At 35.9% G+C, this 18049-nt stretch overlaps 1 protein-coding gene across 6 annotated transcripts in view; it reads left to right on the top strand.

Moving 5' to 3' along the window:
- The window catches only part of ARHGEF9 (Cdc42 guanine nucleotide exchange factor 9), a 189713-nt gene that overhangs the window by 123434 nt on the left and 48230 nt on the right, over window positions 1-18049 (top strand). For all 6 annotated transcript variants that reach the window (XM_029930721.1, XM_029930716.1, XM_029930720.1 and 3 more), the window contains one exon: window positions 3376-3555. In XM_029930721.1, coding sequence (XP_029786581.1) covers window positions 3376-3555 — 180 coding nt within the window. The remainder of the gene's footprint in view (window positions 1-3375; window positions 3556-18049) is intronic.

Here is an 18049-nt window from a genome sequence, read left to right as displayed (position 1 = left end):
TATCAAATAGAATGAAATCTTGCCATTTACAACAATGTGAATGGAGTATATTATGATAAGGAAAATAAGTCAGCTAGAGAAAGACAAATACTATATGATTACGCTCATATGTAGAATTAAATAAACAAGACAGATAAACATAGGGGAAGGTGAAAAAAAGAGAGAGGGAAACAAACCATAAGAGATACTTAACAATGGAAAGCAAACTGAGGGTTGTTTGTGGGATATGTGTGGGTGACTGGCTAAATGGGTGATGGCATTAAGGAGGGTACTAGCTATGATGAGGGCTGGGTGTTACATGTAAGTGGTAAGTTACTAAATTCTACTTCTGAAATTAATATTACACTATATATTAACTAACTAGAATGTAAATAAAATTTTGAAAAAGAAACAAACAGACTCCAAAATTACAACACAAAATAAAATTCCAGGCTTTAGGGATGTGGTCTGGGCAGTGTTTTGTGCTGGTCTTCTGGGAGAGGGGCATGCAGCACTGGGACTGAGGCAAGTTTGACTAAGAAGGGCAGTCCCACCAGAGCACATGAGTGTGAGACTTAGTGTAATCAAGTCAGGCAGCCAGTGTCAGTGCTGTGTTGCCTCTGGCATGTGGCTCTGCATTTATGCTGAGGCGAAGAGGAATGAAATGGTGTCAGCCAGCTCCTTTCTTCCTGGAAAGGTGTCTCAGTGAATTCTGCCTCTCAAAGAAGCTCCAAGAAGAGGGAATAATATCCCCACTGTGTGCCCCTGGTGTTCTTCAAATAACTGTTATCATGCCTTCTGCCCTGGGTTGTTTGTTTGCCTGCCTTCTCTCTAGGAGCAAGAACAGTGCTCTCCAGGCTCTATCATAGCCAATGCTGCTGACCCTTAAAACTCCAGGATTTAAGTCCCAGTGGTTGCAAGAACTCACAAAATTAAGCCCCTCTCATTTTCCAAGCCGATGGCTTTGGAGAAATATTCTCCTTGTGCAACCTCCTGTGTGCTCTACTCTCTCTCACCTTTCTCTGCAACTATGGCTCCCTCACCTCCACAGCACCCATGGCCTGATTTTCCTCTTAACCATATCTCCATACTTACTACCTTCTTTGATGTGGCTTCTCTGCCTTTAGTTGTGGAGTTGACTTATTTCACTTAGCATAATACACTCTAATTCCATGCATGTCATTGAAAATGGAAATTTTTCATTCCTTGTGATTGCCAATATGACCCAGCAATTTCACTACTACGTATTTATCCAAAGATACAAAAATGCTGATTCGAAGGGGTATGTACACCCCAATGTTTATAGCAGCACTATCGACAATATCCAAATTATGGAAAGAGCCCAAAGATCCATTGACTGATAAATAGATAAAGAAGATATGGTACATATACACTTTTAAGAAAAACAGGTGACAAAACACTCTAGAGTCCCACCATCCTATGAGCAGTTACATTTATCTTCCTATACAGCTAATAGTCCCTTGCTATAACATACATAATGGAAAGTTATTTCTTTGATAATGGCAATATATTGCATATTTAGGGAATTAGGAAGTTATACTGATATCTCCATCAGTTCTTTCTTTTCCAGAACCCACTTTTCCCCCTTCTTTTTCGTTCTGTTATATTCCATACTGATGCTGAGATCTAGCATTCCTGCTGCACTTTGGGGATGTGATGGTTATTTGTTATTTCCCTGAGACCTTTCAAATAGGAGCAGTAAAGAAAACTATTAAGTATTTTCTAAATTGGATTCTCAGGGGTTGAATGAGCTGTCCAGCCTGGCTTCTTATGTCTCCCAAAGTGGTTACTCACCAATACCTACTAGTTATCCAGAAATGACATGCTGATATGATATTGTTACCATTTTTTCCAGTCTTTCTCAGAGGCCTACTTTAGGGAGAAAAATTGGGAGGAAATCACTGCCCCCTTGCCTAATGTTGGAAGGGAACTGCTTTCCCTTCTCCACTTTAGCTAAGACACTTCCTAAGGTGATAGGGTGAGAGATAGGAAGAGAGATGGGGGAGAGGAGAGACAGAAGCAACAAACGCTGGAAGTTACATATTAGGCAGGGAATTTATTCCTCTATCCCTTAGGCAAGGAATGATTTCTAAAGAGACAGAGTTTTGGGAGATATTTCAGTAAAGGGATTGGCACTAAAAGGGTATTCTGGAAATAGAGGGCATCTTCTTCCTGGTCAGGAATTGGATATGAATGAATGAAGGACAACTTGAGAATGTCAATCAAAGAAAGCAACAGCTATTAGTTAAATAAATGTCAACACAGGCACAGACTATTAACTTGCAAATTGCATGACACCATTTAATGGCTAAATTGGAGAAGTGATCACAGATGTGAGATTTTGTTAGCCTTTGTAAAAGGCACTGAAGCCAGGGATGAGGATCTTCCTGCAATATGCCTAGATGAATGGTTTTATTGGAAGCTGTGTTAAGGGGAGACAAAGTGGAGGTGTAGACAGTTGTTAGTGACTATAACATTCCTCATTAGGAGCTCAATACTTAAAGTATTATAAAAATCACATTTAGCTTTTAGATGAATGCAAATGACCATAATTTAGTCTCACTGAGAGCATTTAATGCCAATAATTTCTGATGAAGACAGTGGCCATTAAAATGTTAACACCAGTTGGTTCTGAATGGAAGATGGTGGCTGCTTTTTTTCCTTTTTTTCTTTAGGTTTACTCTGACTTAGAATGTGCCCTGAGGCTGGTTGTGTTATCTTAGTGCTCTTTCATCAGATCGTTTTCATTGATTTTATCCTTTCATCAAAGACTAACTATATTAATTCATCTATTTATATATGAATGTGTGCTGAACACTTACTATGTTAAAAACACAATGCCTGGACATTTGTGGACTTATTGGCCAACCTCATCCAAATGATCTCTCCTGGTCAGCTATCTTAGATGGCTAAGACATTCTCTTTAAGGAATGGTTTTGTTTTGTTAATCTTTACTGCCTTTTGGGAAATTTTCCTGACTTGGCCTCTGTTTCCAAATTGTTTTCAATTTTATTAATACATTTTGGATCAGTCCTATAAAAATAAGACTTTTGAGATGTGAGTGGATCTAGCTAAATCAATAATTACTAAAATAGTTAAAATGTTTGTGCTTAATCAGGTTCTGAGAAAGGGTCTTATGACTTTTGGATTAGAATGGTGGGGAAAGCTCAATACTCTGGATTCTGCAGTCTGAAAAACATTCCTTGTGATCCAACTTTCCTAATTGACTTCCTTCTCCTAACCTCAATTTGTCTCCTCATATGAAAAATGGGAATAATTGTTTCCTGTCTATTTCATAGAACAGTAATGAAACTTCTTAGTGCTTAAGAAAGGAGTCAGAAACATCCTCATCCTGGGCTTTCCTGTTGTGTGCAGGGCTACCTGAAGCAATGCCGGAAGAGAAGAGACATGTTCAATGATGAGCAACTGAAGGTGATCTTTGGGAACATTGAAGACATCTACAGGTTTCAGATGGGCTTTGTGAGAGACCTGGAGAAACAGTACAACAATGATGATCCCCACCTCAGTGAGATAGGACCCTGCTTCCTGGAGCACGTAAGCATCTTCCCCCTTGAGAAGGGTTTTGAGAGAGGTTAAGAAGAAATAGAAGGAGTATTTGAATTTTCTGGTTCTACTCAGCTTCTTTATCCTATGGTGAGGGATAGATTCTTGTAACCCTGATGTAACCCCATTGCCAGGGTATGAGGACTTAGGAAGGTACTGTGATTTGGCCTTAGGATTCTTCCTTTACCATTCATTTATCTTTTTTTTCTCTCCTTCAAGACAGCTACAAGTAGGGTTTTCTCTGTCTTCTTTTTTCTGTACCTGTTGGGTTCAGTTTCTGTGGAACCCACTGTTTTGGAAGAAAGTCTGAACATATTCACTGCATGGAAAATCCAGGAATCTGAGAAATATAGTCAGCATGAAAGTAGGCCCTTTCAAGGCATTTAGAGAGGTAGGGCACTGTAAAGTAGAGGAAGTGAGAAGTGTAGGAAAAGAAGTCATGTGACTTAGAGGAAAAGGAGTCATGTGACTTAGAGGAAGGAGCATAGGAAGTAAGAAAGCAACGATTTGATTCCTGTGTCTGTAATGACAGTTCTAGGTAACTTTGGGTAAGTCCCTTAACTTCTTTGGGCTTCCTCATCTGGAATATAAGAAGCCTTGGTTGTATACTTCTGTTGTTCTCTAACATTTTGGGGGGCTCATTCACAGGTGACTTAGTTGTTTTGACAACTCTTCTCCTTTTTTAAATTTTTTATAAAGTATTGATTTCTAAACAGGTAATAACTTGATTCAAAATTCAAATGACACATAAAAGTGTGCAGTTAGTAGTAAATCATTTTGTAAACTGCTTTGCTTATGGTAATGTTCATTGGGGGATTATCCTTAAGACCACTCTTAAATTCAGTGATTTTCTAGAAGGAATCAGCATATACGCATACTCATGGTTGTGATTTATATAGATAAAAGATGCAAAGCAAAATCAACAAAAGGAAAAAGCATATGGGGCAAACTCTGGAGTAATCTAGGTACAAGCTTCCAAGAGAACTCTCCCAGTGGAATCCCACAAGGTATACTCAATTCCTCTTGCAATGAGTAGTGACAGTACATGTGAATGTTTTCTGTCAAACTCATTAGGGACTCAGTACCCAAGATTTTTTATAGGGGACTGGTCATGTATGCATGTTGTGTTTAGAATGTACCAAAGTTCCAGACTCCCAAAAGGGAAGCAGGTATTCAATATAAACCACATTGTTTATACAAACAGCTTAGGCACAGCAAGCCACTCTTGCCACGGAATAGTGAAAACCCTATTGAGATCCAAGTTCCAAGATACCAGCCAAGATCGTGTTGGATCATCCAAGCAGGTCTTTCTAAGAATAGCAATCTCGGGCCTGATAAGTTAACTCTTTTTCTGCACAGTATTTTAAATGGTTCAACCAGGGGCATCTGGGTGGCTCGGTTAAGCATCCGACTTCAGCTCCAGTCATGATCTCATGGTTTGTGGGGTTGAGCCCTAATGTCGGGCTCTGTGCTGACAGCTTGCTCAGAACCTGGAGCCTGCCTCGGATTCTGTGTGTCCTTCTCTCTCTGCCCCTCCCGGGTTCATGCTGTCTCTTAAAAATAAATACATGTAAAAAATTAAATGGTTCAACCATTTCAGGAAACACCTGGGCAGTATTTATTAAAGTTAAACATGTGTATGATATAGTGTTTCTATTCCTGATTATATATCCCAGGGAAATTCTTATAGACGTTAAAGCATTTGCAAGGCTTTTCATTGAATGGCGGTGTTGTATGTGGTGGAATGCAATAAGAAGTAAATTAGATATTCACCACCAGGGGAATAATAAGAAATATATAGAGGATGACTACTGTGGGATATTGTGTTGCAAGAAGCAACAGACTAGATGTACATACATTATAGCAATAAACAACAGACTTGGTGTATGTATCTTATGGCAATATGTATGGATATCATAAGCACGGTGTTCTTGGGAAAGCAGAATATAGAATAGTGGTTCTCATTTGGAGCCTTCCCTGTGCATTGTAGTGTGTTTAACAGGATTCCTGTTCTTTACCCACTAAATGCCAGTAGCACTGTACCACCACTGAGTTCTGACAACCAAAAATGTCTCCAGACATTGTCAAATATCCTGTGGGGGACAATATGTACCACTGGTCTGTTGAAATAATCACATGCTTTTACCCTTCAATCTATTAAAGTGGTTAATTTGGATTGATTAATTTTTGTATGTTAATGAACATTGTATTGCTGGAATAAACTCTACCTACTCATGGTATATTATCATTTTTTTACACATTTCTCTTTTTTAAAAAAAAACATTGTATTGTTTACCTTTATATTATTCAGTTCTACAGTGTCATTTTCTAAAGTGATTTATTAATTTTGAAAGAGACAGAGACAGTGCAAGTGGGGGAGGGGCAGAGAGAGAGAGAGAGAGAGAGTTAGAATCCCAAGCAGGTTCTGCACTGTTAGTGCAGAGCCCAACATGGGGCTTGAACTCATGAAATTGCGAGGTTGTAACCTGAGCCAAAACCAAGAGTCAGATACTTAACCTACTGAGCCATCTAGACACCTCTAAAGTGTCATTTTTTTTTATCAGCTTTGTTTTGGTGTAATTTATATACACTAAGATTCACCAATTTTTAGTGTGTTATTTGGTGAATTTTAATAAATATGTATAGCTGTGTAACTACCATCATAATCAAGATATAAAACATTTCTATCACTTCATCAGGTTCTCTTATTCTCCCTTTGTAGCCAGTCTCTGTTTCCACACCTGGCCCTTGTTAAACACTGATCTGCCTTCTGTTACAGTAATTTTACTATTTCTATAGTGTCATATAAATGGAATAATACAAGTAATAATATTTGCGGTTAGCTTATTCTACTTAACAAAATGCCTTTGATATCATCCATGTTGTTACATATATCAGTAGTTGGCTGCTTTTTATTTTTTAGTAATATTCCATTGTATGAATGCACCACCAAGTCACCAGTGCATTCCAGGATAGCTGGGTTGTTTACTAGATTGTTTCCATCTGTGGGATTACTGTTTTTCATGGTAGGTGTGTTTTTCTTTTTCTTTTCTTTTCATTCTTTTTTTTCCCTTTTTCTTTTTACAGTCATTCTAATAGGTGTGTAGTGGTATTTCACTGTGATTTTAATTTGTATTTTCATAATGACTAATGATGTTAACCATTTGTTCATGTGCTTATTTGGCATCTGTATAAAATCTTTGGTGAAATATCTCTCCATGTCTTTTGCCCACTTCTAGGTAGATTGTTTTGTTATTATTCAGTTTTGAGAGATTTTTAATTTATTATTTATGAGTTGTTAGATATGTGATTTGCAAAGATTTGCTCCCATTTTGTGGTGTATCCTTTCATTTTTTTGACAGTGTCTTTGAAAAGCATAAACTTTTAATTTTGTTGAAATTTAGTTTATCACTTTTTTCTTTAATGGTTCATGTGCTTTGGGTCTTATTTAAGAAAAGAATGCTTAACCCAGGGTCACAAAGATTTTTTCCTGTTTTCTTATAGAAATTGTGTAGTTTTGTTTATTATATCTAAGTCTATGATCTTTTTTGAGGTAATTCTTATATATGGTGCTAAATAATAGTTGAGGTTAATTTGTTTCTATATGGATATCTCGTTGTTTCAGCACCACTTGAAAAAACTTAATTCCTCCATTGAATTACTTGGGCACGTTGGTCAAAAGTCAATTAATCATATACATTTGGGTCAATTTTTAGGGACATTATTGTGCTCTAGTGATCTATGTGAGTTTCATATACAAATATCATGCTGTTATCTGTTGTTGCTTTTAATTGAGATAATTAACATATGACATATTTGTTTCAGATGTACAACATAATTATTTGCTATTTGTATGTATTGCAAAATGATCACCAAAAATGATCACACTAAAGTCTAGCTAATGTCTATCATCATACATAAGTAAAAAAATTATTTCTCATGCTGTCTTAATTAATGTAGCTTCACAGCAAGTCTTGAAAGCAGGTAGTGTTAGTGCTCCATATTCATTCATCTTCAAAACAGTTTGGCTATTTTAGGTGATTTATATTTTTATATAAATGTATCTCAACACAAGGAGTAATTTTTTCTCTTCTCTATATTGTAACTATATGAGATGATGGATATCAACCAATTTGGAATCATTTCACAACATATATAAATCAAAACATTATGCTAAACAGCTTAAACTTATTTAAATATGTACTTAAATAAACGTAAGAACTTAAACTAACAAAATATGTATATCCATATTTTCTCAGTAAAAACAAGGGGAAAATCAGCTTGCTAAGTTCGGCCAACCAACTAACCAACCAACAAAAACCTTGCCAGCATTTTGATTGGAATTAAATTAAATCTATATATCAGTTTTGTGAAAATTTGTAGGCTTTCACTCCATGAACAAATATCAATCTATCTAAGCTTTCTATAATTTCTACTAGCATTGTTTCTAGTTTTTATTGTATAAATCTTAACCTTATTTTAAAAAATAGATTTCTAGGTGGGTTTTTTTTTTTTGCTGCTTATTGTAAAGAGTATTTTTATTTCAACGTCCTATAGCTTATTGCTATGAGATATCAATACAATTAATTTTTGTATATCGACATTGAATCTTGATACATTACCAAATTTAATCATTGGTTATAATTTTTTTGTAGATTTCTTATGATTTATACACATACAATCATACCATGTCATTTATTTTTTTTCTTCCAAGATTTTGTTTAAATTCAAGTTAGTTAACATATAGTATAGTATTGGTTTCATGAGTAGAATTTAGTGATTGTCATTTATGTATAACACCTACTGCTCACCACAGTGAGTGTCCTTCTTAATGTGCATCACTCATGTATCCAATATCTCCACCCATCTCCCCTCCAGGAACCTCAGTTTGTACTTTATAGATAAGAATCTCTTATAGTTTGCCTCCCTCTCTTCTTTTATCTCTTTTAAATGTTTATTTATTTATTTTTAGAAAGAAAGAGAGCAAGTGAGCGGCAGAGGGGCAGAGAGAGAACAAAAGAGAATCCCAGCAGACCCTGCATAGAGCCCAGTGGGGGCTGGATCTCACAAACCATGAGATCATGACCTAACCTGAAATCAAGAGTCAGATGCTTAACTGACTGAACTACCCAGGCGCCCCTCTCTGCTTTTATCTTATTTTAGTTTTCCTTCTCTTCCCCTATGTGCATTTTTTTTGTTAATTAAATTCCACATATAAGTGAAATCATATGGTGTTTGTCTTTCACTGACTAACTTATTTTGCTTAGCATTATACACTCTAGTCCTGTCCACATCATTGCAAATGATAAGATTTCATTTTTTCTTAATTTTTTGTTAGTTTATTTATTTTTGAGACAGAGAGCATGTGTAAGCAAGCAAGTGGGGAGAGGGGCAGAGAGAGAGGGAGACCCAGAATGTGAAGCAGGCTCCAAGCTCTGACAGCTCAGAACCCCAAAGAAGGCTTGAGTTTACAGCTATGGCATCATGATCTGAACTGAAGTTGGGACGCTTAACTGACTGAGCCACCCAGGTTCAAGATTTCATTCTTTTTTGTTAGCTGAATAATATCCCATTATGTGTGTGTGTATGTGTGTGTGCGTATGCATGTGTATATACAACATGTCTTCTTTAGCCATTCATCATGTCCTTTCTGAACAAAGATAGTTTATTTCTTCATTTTATTTGTTTTTTTTGTTTTGTTTTTCTTTTTTGAGGATAGTTGACACTCAATTCTACATTCTTTTTATTTCCTCGTTTTTAATCTCCATGCCTTCTCTTTCCTTGTGTTATTGCACAGATGAAATGGTAAAAACAGCGATATTTTGTGCTCTGCTTGATCTTAGGCACAGGCATTCAGTAATTCAACATTGAGAATGATATTAGCTTTAAGTTTTCATGGTTGGCCTTATGATATTGGGGACATTTCTTTCTATTTCTAGTTTGCTGGTAGCTTTTATCATATATGTGTTTTTCTAAATAAATATTATATATCTACTGAAATGAATATATGATTTTTCATTTTATTCTGTTAATACAGTGAATTTGATTGTGATCAACCCCTCTTAATCATGGTTAATCATATCATAATTTTAATATATTGCTTTGCTTTTCTTTTTAACTGCATTGCTTGTTCTGAACAGGTGAGAGGCAAACAAATACTGCAAAATGAAAACAGGCTTAGAGTTCTCAGTGACTCCATAAAATGAACTGATATTTGCATTACTGAGATCTCAGAAGAAGAGAGAGAAAGGGGACAGAAAATATATTTGGAAAAAATAATAGCTGAAAAATTTCTTAATCTGGGGAAGGAAGGAGAGATCCAGATTCAGGAGGCATTGAGATTCCTCCAACAAATTCAACCTAAGGAGGTCCACACCAAGACACATAGTAATAAAATGGTAAAAAAGTAGTTATAAAGAAAGAATTTTAAATGCTTCAAGAGAAAAGAAGACAGCTGCATGCAAAGGAAAATGCATTAGACCATTAGATGATTTTCTTTTCAGCAGAAATCCTCCAGACAAGATAGACATGGTCAAAATGTTGAAAATGCTGAAAGAAAACAATTTTCAGTCAATAATATTTTATCCACGAAGGCTGTCATTCAGAACAGAAGGAGAGATAAAAAGTTTTCCAGACAGGGGCACCTGGGTGGCTCAGTCAGTTAAGTGTCCGACTTCAGCTCAGGTCATGATCTCACAGTTTGTGAGTTCGAGCCCTGCATCGGGCTCTCTGCTGACAGCTCAGAGCCTGGAGCCTGCTTCGGATGCTGTGTCTCCCTCTCTCTCTGCTCCTCCCCTGTTCACACTCTGTCTCTCTCGCTCAAAATTAAATAAACATTAAAAAAAGTTTCCCAGATGAACAGAAGTTAAAATAATTCATGATCATCAAACCAGCCCTATAAGAAATATTAAGGGGGACTTTGTGAGTGGAAGCCACAAACCAAGAGTAAGAGTATGAAAAACAGGAAGCACAAAAGCAAAAAACAATTAGTATATCTATAAAAATCAGTTAAGAGAAGCACAAAATAAAAGGATATAAAATATAATACAAAATATCTGAAATGGTAAGAGGAGAGTAGTAAATAATGAGTCCAAAATTAAGCCATCCTCTGCTTAATATAGATTTTTATATGCAGAAGATGTTATATACAAAGTGAATAGTCACCAAAAGTAAAAAAAAAAAAAGACAGTAATAGATATGCAAATAATAAACTAAGGAATCAAAATATATCACTAAAGAAAACTAGAAAATTATGAAAGAGAACAAAGAATCAGAGAGAAGCTACAAAAACAACCACAAAACAAATAACAAAATGGCAATAAATGCTTATCTATCAATAATTACTTTGAATGTAAATGGGCTAAATGCTCCAATCTAAATATGGTGTTACAGAAGTGATAATATATAAAACAAGACTCATCTATATGCTGCCTACCAGAGACTCATTTCAGATTTGAAGACCTGCAGATTGAAAGTGAGGGAATGAAGAAACATTTGTCAGGCAAATGGATGTCAAAAAAAAAAAAAAAAAGCCAGAGTAGCAATACCTATATTGGACAAAATAGATTTCAAAACAAAATCTATAGGGGCACCTGGGTGGCTCAGTCAGTTAAGCATCTGGCTTTGGCTCAGGTCATGATCTCACAGTTTGTGGGTTTGAGCCTTGTGTCAGGCTCTGTGCTGACAGCTAGCTCAGAGCCTGGAGCCTGCTTCATATTCTGTGTCTCCCTCTCTCTCTGACCCTCCACTGCTCATGGGGTCTCTCTCTGTCTCTCAAAAATAAATAAAAACATTAAAAATATTTAAAACAAAAAACAAAATCTATAAAGGAGACAAAGAAAGATACTATATAATCATAATGGGGACAAGCTACCAAGAAGATACAAGAATTGCAAATAAATATGCACCCAACATGGTGCACTAAAACACATAAAGAACTTAATAATGAACAAAAAGGAACTAATTGATATTAATGCAATAATAGTAGGGGACTTTAACACCCCACTTAAATGGATGGAGTGTTCATTCAAACAGAAAATAAACAATAAAACAGTGGCTTTGAATGACACAGAGGACCAGATTATACTTAGAACATTCCATCCTAAAGCAACAGAATACACATACTTATAAAGTACACAGGGGGCATTGTCCAGAATAGATCACATTCACAAATCATACCTTAAGAAATACAAAAAAAACTGAGATAATATCATACATGTCTTCTGACCAAAGTGATATGAAATGTGAACTCAACCAAAAGAAAAAAGATTGGAAAGACCACAAATACAGGAATGTTAAAGAACATCCTATTAAAGAATGAAAAGGTCTGTCCAGAAATTTAAGAAGAAATACAAAAATGCATGGAAACAAATGAAAATGAAAACACTAAGTCCCAAAACGTTTGGGATGTAGTAAAAGCGGTCATAAGTGGTGAGTATAAGGTGCCTCGTTAGCACAGTAGGTAGCGAATCAGTCTCATAAGTGGGGAGTATATAGCAATTTAGACCTACCTCAAGAAACAAGAAAAATCTCAATTACACAACCTAAACTTACACCTAAGGGATCTAGAAAAAGAATAAGAAATGAAGCCTAAAGCCAGCAGTAGTAAAATAATGCAGGTTAGGGCAGGAAGAAAATGATATAGAAACAAACAAACAACAAAAAACTAGGATAATAGATCAATAAAACCAGGCGCTGGTTCTTGGAAAAAAATTAATAAAATTGATAAATCCGTTGCCAGACTTATCAGAAAGAAAAGAGAAAGGAGCCAGATAAATAAAATTACAAATGAGAGAAGAAGGATCACAACCAACACCACAGAAATATAGACAATTATAAGATAATTTTATGAAAAATTATATGCCAATAAACTGGGTAACCTATGAGAAATAGATAAATTAATAGAAACATAAAGTTTCAAAACCAAAACAGGAAGAAATAGAAAATGACCAGACAGATAACCAGCAAAGGAAAGGAATTAGTGATCAAAAATTTCCCCAAAACAAAAATACAGGGCCAGATGGCTTCACAGGAGAATTCTACCCTGCCATGTTGGATCCCCCTCCACTACCAAACTTTTTTTTAAAAAACTTTTAACATTTATTTATTAGAGAGAGAGAGAGAGACAGAGAGAGAGAGAGAAAGAGAGAGAGAGAGAGAGAGAGAGAGAATATGAATGAATGAACAAGGGAGGGGCAGAGAAAAGGGGAGACACAGAATCAGAAGCAGACTCCAGGCTCTGAGCTTTCAGCACAGAGCCCGACGCAAGGCTTGAATCCACAACTGCGAGATTGTGACCTGAGCTGAAGTAAGACGCTTAACCCACTGAGCCACGCAGGTGCCTCACTACCAAACTTTAAAAGAAGAGTTAGTACCTATTCTCAAACTGTTCAAAAGAGTAGAAATGGAAAGAAAACTGATAAACTCATTCTACAAGGCCAGCATTACCTTGATTCCAGAAGCCAAGACCTACTAAGAAGGAGAACTACAGGCCAATATCCCTTATTGAACATAGATGCAAAAATTTGCAATAAGATACTGGCAAATAAAACCTAACAGTACATTAAAATAAACATTCATTATAATCAACTTGGATTTATTCCTGAATTGCAAGTGTGGTTCAATATTTGAAAATCAATCAATATGATACACCACATTAATAAAAGTGAGATAAGAACCATATGACCCTCTCAATAGATGCAGAAAAAACATTTGACAAAGTACAGCATCTATCCTTGATAAAAACCCTCAACTAAGTAGGGGTAGAGGGAATATACCTCAACATCATAGAGGCCATATTCAAAAGACCCATAGCTAATATGATCCTCATTGTGGAAAAACTGAGAACTTTCCCTCTATGATCGGGAACAAGACTGCAATGTCCACTCTGACCACTGTTATTTATAGTACTGGACATTCTAGCCTCTGTAATCAGACAATGAAAACAAATTAAAGGCATCCAAATGGCAAAACAGAAGCTAAATTTTCACTATTTTCATACAATATGATACTCTATGTAACAAACCCAAAGGACTCCACAAAAATTTTGTGAGAACTAATATATGAATTTAATGCGGTCACAGGATATGAAATCAATGTACATAAAACTGTTGCATTTCTATACAAAAATAAAAAAGAAGCAGAAAGAGATATCAAGGAAGCCACCCCATTTACACTTTCACCAAAACGTTAAGATACCTAGTAACAAACCAAAGAGGTAAAAAAACATCTTTACTCCAAAAACTGCGAAACCCTGATGGAAGAAAGTGATAGTGAGACAAAGAAATGGAAAATCATTCCATGCTCATGGATTGAAAGAACAAATATTGTAAAAATGTTTATACTACACAAAGCTATCTACACATTGTATGGAATCCCTATCAAAATACTAACAGCATTCTTCACAGAACTAGAAAAAACAATCCAAAATTTTGCATGGAACCACAAAAGACACCAAACAGCAATGCAATCCTGAAAAATAAAAGCAAAGCCAGAGGCATCACAATTCTGAACTTCAAGTTGCATTACAAAGCTGTTGTCATCAAGACAGTATGGTATTAACAGAAAAATAGACATATAGATCAATGGCAAATAATAGAATACCCAGAAATGGACCGACAGCTGTATGGTCAATTAATCTTCAACAAACCAAGAAAGAATATCCAATGGAGAAAAGTTTCTTTAGCAAATTGTGTTAGGACAACTGGACAGCAATATACAAAAGAATGAAGCTGGACCACCTTCTTCCACCATACACAAATATAAATTTAAAATGGATGAAATACCTAAATGTGAGACAGGAAATCATCAAAATCCTAGAGGACAACACAAGCAGCAACCTCTTTGACCTTGGTGTTAGCAACATCTCACTAGACATGTCTCTGGAGGAAAGACAACCAAAAGCAAAAAGAAAGTATTGGGAACTCATCAAGATAAAAATCTTCTGCACAGCAAAGGAAACAATCAAAAAACCTAAAAGGCAGCTGACAGAATGGAAGAAGATATTTCAAATGACACATTGGATGACATTCAGATTGTAATATATATTTTAGTATATAAAAGCTATGAAGAACTTATCAAACTTAACACCCCAAAAACAAATAGTGTGTTCCTGTTTTTTGCCCATTTCTTCACTGGATTATTTGTTTGGGGTGGTATCTCACTGTGGTTTTGATTGTATTTCCCTGATGATGAGTGATGTTGAGCATCTTATCATGTGTCTGTTAGTCTATTTATGTCTTCTTTTCCAAAGAAGAGGCTCAACATCAAAACCACAGTGAGATACCACCTCAAACCTATTAGAATGTCTAAAATTAACAACTCCAGAAACAACAGATGTTGGTGAGGTTGCAGAGAAACTGGAAACGTTCTGCACTGTTGGTGGGAATGCAAACTGGTGGAGACACTTCTGGGAAATGGCATGGAGGTTCCTCAAAAAATTAAAAATAGAGCTACCTTACAACTCAGCAATGGCATTACTAGGTTTTTATCCAAAGGATACAAAAATGGTGAGTCGAAGCAGCATATGCACCCCATGTTTATGGCAGCACTATCAACAATAGCCAAACTACGGAAAGAGTCCAAATGTCCATCCACTGATGAATGGATAAAGAAGGTGTGGTACACATGTGCACGTGCATGCGCACACACACACACACATTGGAATATTACTCAGTGATCAAAAAGAATGAAATCTTGCCATTTGCAATGACATGGATGGAACTAGAATGTATTATGCTAAGTGAAATAAGTCAGTAAGAGAAAGATAAATATATGATTTCACTCATATGTAGAATTTAAGAAACACAACAGGTGAGCATAGGAGAAGGGAAGGAAAAATACAATATATACAGAGAGGGATGCAAACCATTAAGAGACTCTTAAATACAGAGAAAAACCTGAGGGTTGCTGGAGGGGTGTTGTGTGGGGGGGAGGTTGAGCTAAATTGGTGATGATCATTAAGGAGGGTACTCACTGGGATGAGCACTGGGTGTTATACATAAGTGATGAATTCCACCACTGAAGCCATTATTACACTACATGTTAATTAACTTGGATTTAAATAAAAGTATATATATATATATATATATATATATACACACACACACACACACATATATATATATGTGCCATATATATATATATATGCAGCACATGCACCCCTATGTGTGTGTGTGTGTCACACACACACACACACACATATTACAAATCACACTTAAAAGCAGAGGAGTATAACAAAAATTATTGGAGTGTTTGATTGAACAAAAGCTTCACAAAAGCTAAAGTGAGTAGACAGAGGTGCTTAGATACTGGCGACCAAATGCTGAGGGCTAATAAATTGAGGCTGTTAGAAATGTCAAAGAAAAAAATCCTAGAGCAGAACACAGGCAATAAGTAACCTCTTTGATATCGGCCATAGCAACTTCTTACTAGATGTGTCTCCTGAGGCAAGTGAAATAATAGGTAAAATAAACAGTTGGGACATAATCAAGATTAAAATCTTCACAGGAAAGGAAACAATCTGCAAAACTAAACGACAACCTAAACAAAACTAAAAGGAATGGGAAAAGATATTTGCAAATGACATATCTGATAAAGGGTTAGTATCCAAAAATATATATGAATTTATGAAACTCAACACCTGAAAAACAAATTATCCAGTTAAAAAATGGGCAGAAGACATCAGTATACATTCTTTCCAAAGAAGTCATACAGATGACTAACAGACACATGAAAACATGTTCAACATCACTTATTATCAGGGAAATGCAAATCACTGGTACAATGAGATATCACCTTACACATATCAGAATGAGTATAATAACCACAGAAAGCAACAGACAAAGAAGCAGAGAAAGAACCCTCTTACACTGTTGGTAGGGATGCACATGGTGCAGCTTCTCTGAAAAGCTGTGTGGAGATTCCTCAAAATGTTAAAAATGGAATTACCCCATCCAGAAATTATAGTACAAGGTATTTATGCAAAGGATACAATGTTACTAATTCAAAGTGATACATGCACCCCAAATTGATAGCATTATCAACAATATCCAGATAATGGAAACAGCTCAAATGTCTGTCAACTGATGAATGGATAAATAAGAAACAACAACAACAACAACAACACACATACACACACAATGGGGTAATACTCTGCCATATAAAAAAAAATGAAACCTTGAGAGGAGTAAAGATGATGGAGACATAAGAGTGCCCTAGGCTTTCCTGGTCTCTCAAACACAGCCATATTGGGGTCAGATCACTTGGAACACCTAGGAAATCAATGTATGGACTGGTAGAAGGAAACTCATTTATAATAATACCACAGTAGCAGGGGACTTTCATACTCTACTTAAAGCAATGGAAAATTAATAGAAACGATTTTCTAAGCAGAATATCAACAAAGAAACAATGGATTTCTTATACCATACACAAAAATAAATTCAAAATGGATGAAGGCCCTAAATGTGAGAGGAACTCATTAGAATCCTAGAAGAGAACACAGGTGGCAAACTCTTTGACCTCAGCTGTAGCACCCTTTTACTAGACACATCACTGAAGGCAAGCAAAATGAAAACAAACATGAAATATTGGAACTTCATCAAGATAATAAGCTTCTGCAAAGTGATGGAAACAATTAACAAAACTAAAGGGCAGCCTATGGAATGGGAAAAGATATTTGCAAATGACTTATATGATAAAGGGTTAGCGTCCAAGTCTATAAGGAACATATCAAACTCAACACTCCAAAAACAAGCAACCTAATTAAGAAATGGGCAGAAGACATGAACAGACACTTCCCAATGAAGACATCCAGATGGCTAACAGACACATGAAAAGATGCTCAACATCACTCATCATTAAAGAACTAAAAATCAAAACCACAATAAGCTACCATCTCACACCACTCTACATAGCTAAAATTAACAACAGAAGATACAATACGTGTTGATCAGGATGCAGAGAAAGGGGAACTCTCTTGAACTGATGGTGGGAATGCAAACTGGTGTAGCTACTCTGGAGAACAGTATGGAGGTTGCTCAAAAAACTAAAAATAGAAATACCCTATGATCCAGGAATTGTGCTGTTAGGTTTTTACCCAAAGGATACAAAAATAATGATTCAAAGGGGTACATGCACCCCAATGTTTATAGCAGCATTATCTACAGTATCCTAACTCTAGAGAGAGCCCAAAGGTCTATCGACTGATAAATGGATGAAGAAGGTGTAGTATATATACACAATGGAATATTATTCAGCCATCAAAAATAATGAAATCTTGTCATTTGCAATGATGTGGATGGAGCTAGAAAAATTATACTAAGTGAAGTAAGTCAAAAATAGACAAATATATGATTTTATTCATATGTGCAATTTAAGAAACAAAAGAGATGAACATATGGGAATTGGGGAAAGAGAAGAAAGGGAAAGAAACCACACGAGACTCTTAACAATAGAGAACAAACTGAGGTTGATGGAGGGATGT

The sequence above is a fragment of the Suricata suricatta genome, chromosome X, assembly GCF_006229205.1.
Source record: "Suricata suricatta isolate VVHF042 chromosome X, meerkat_22Aug2017_6uvM2_HiC, whole genome shotgun sequence".
In the NCBI taxonomy this organism is placed as follows: Eukaryota; Metazoa; Chordata; class Mammalia; order Carnivora; family Herpestidae; genus Suricata; species Suricata suricatta.
This window is presented reverse-complemented; position numbering and strand designations above follow the sequence as displayed.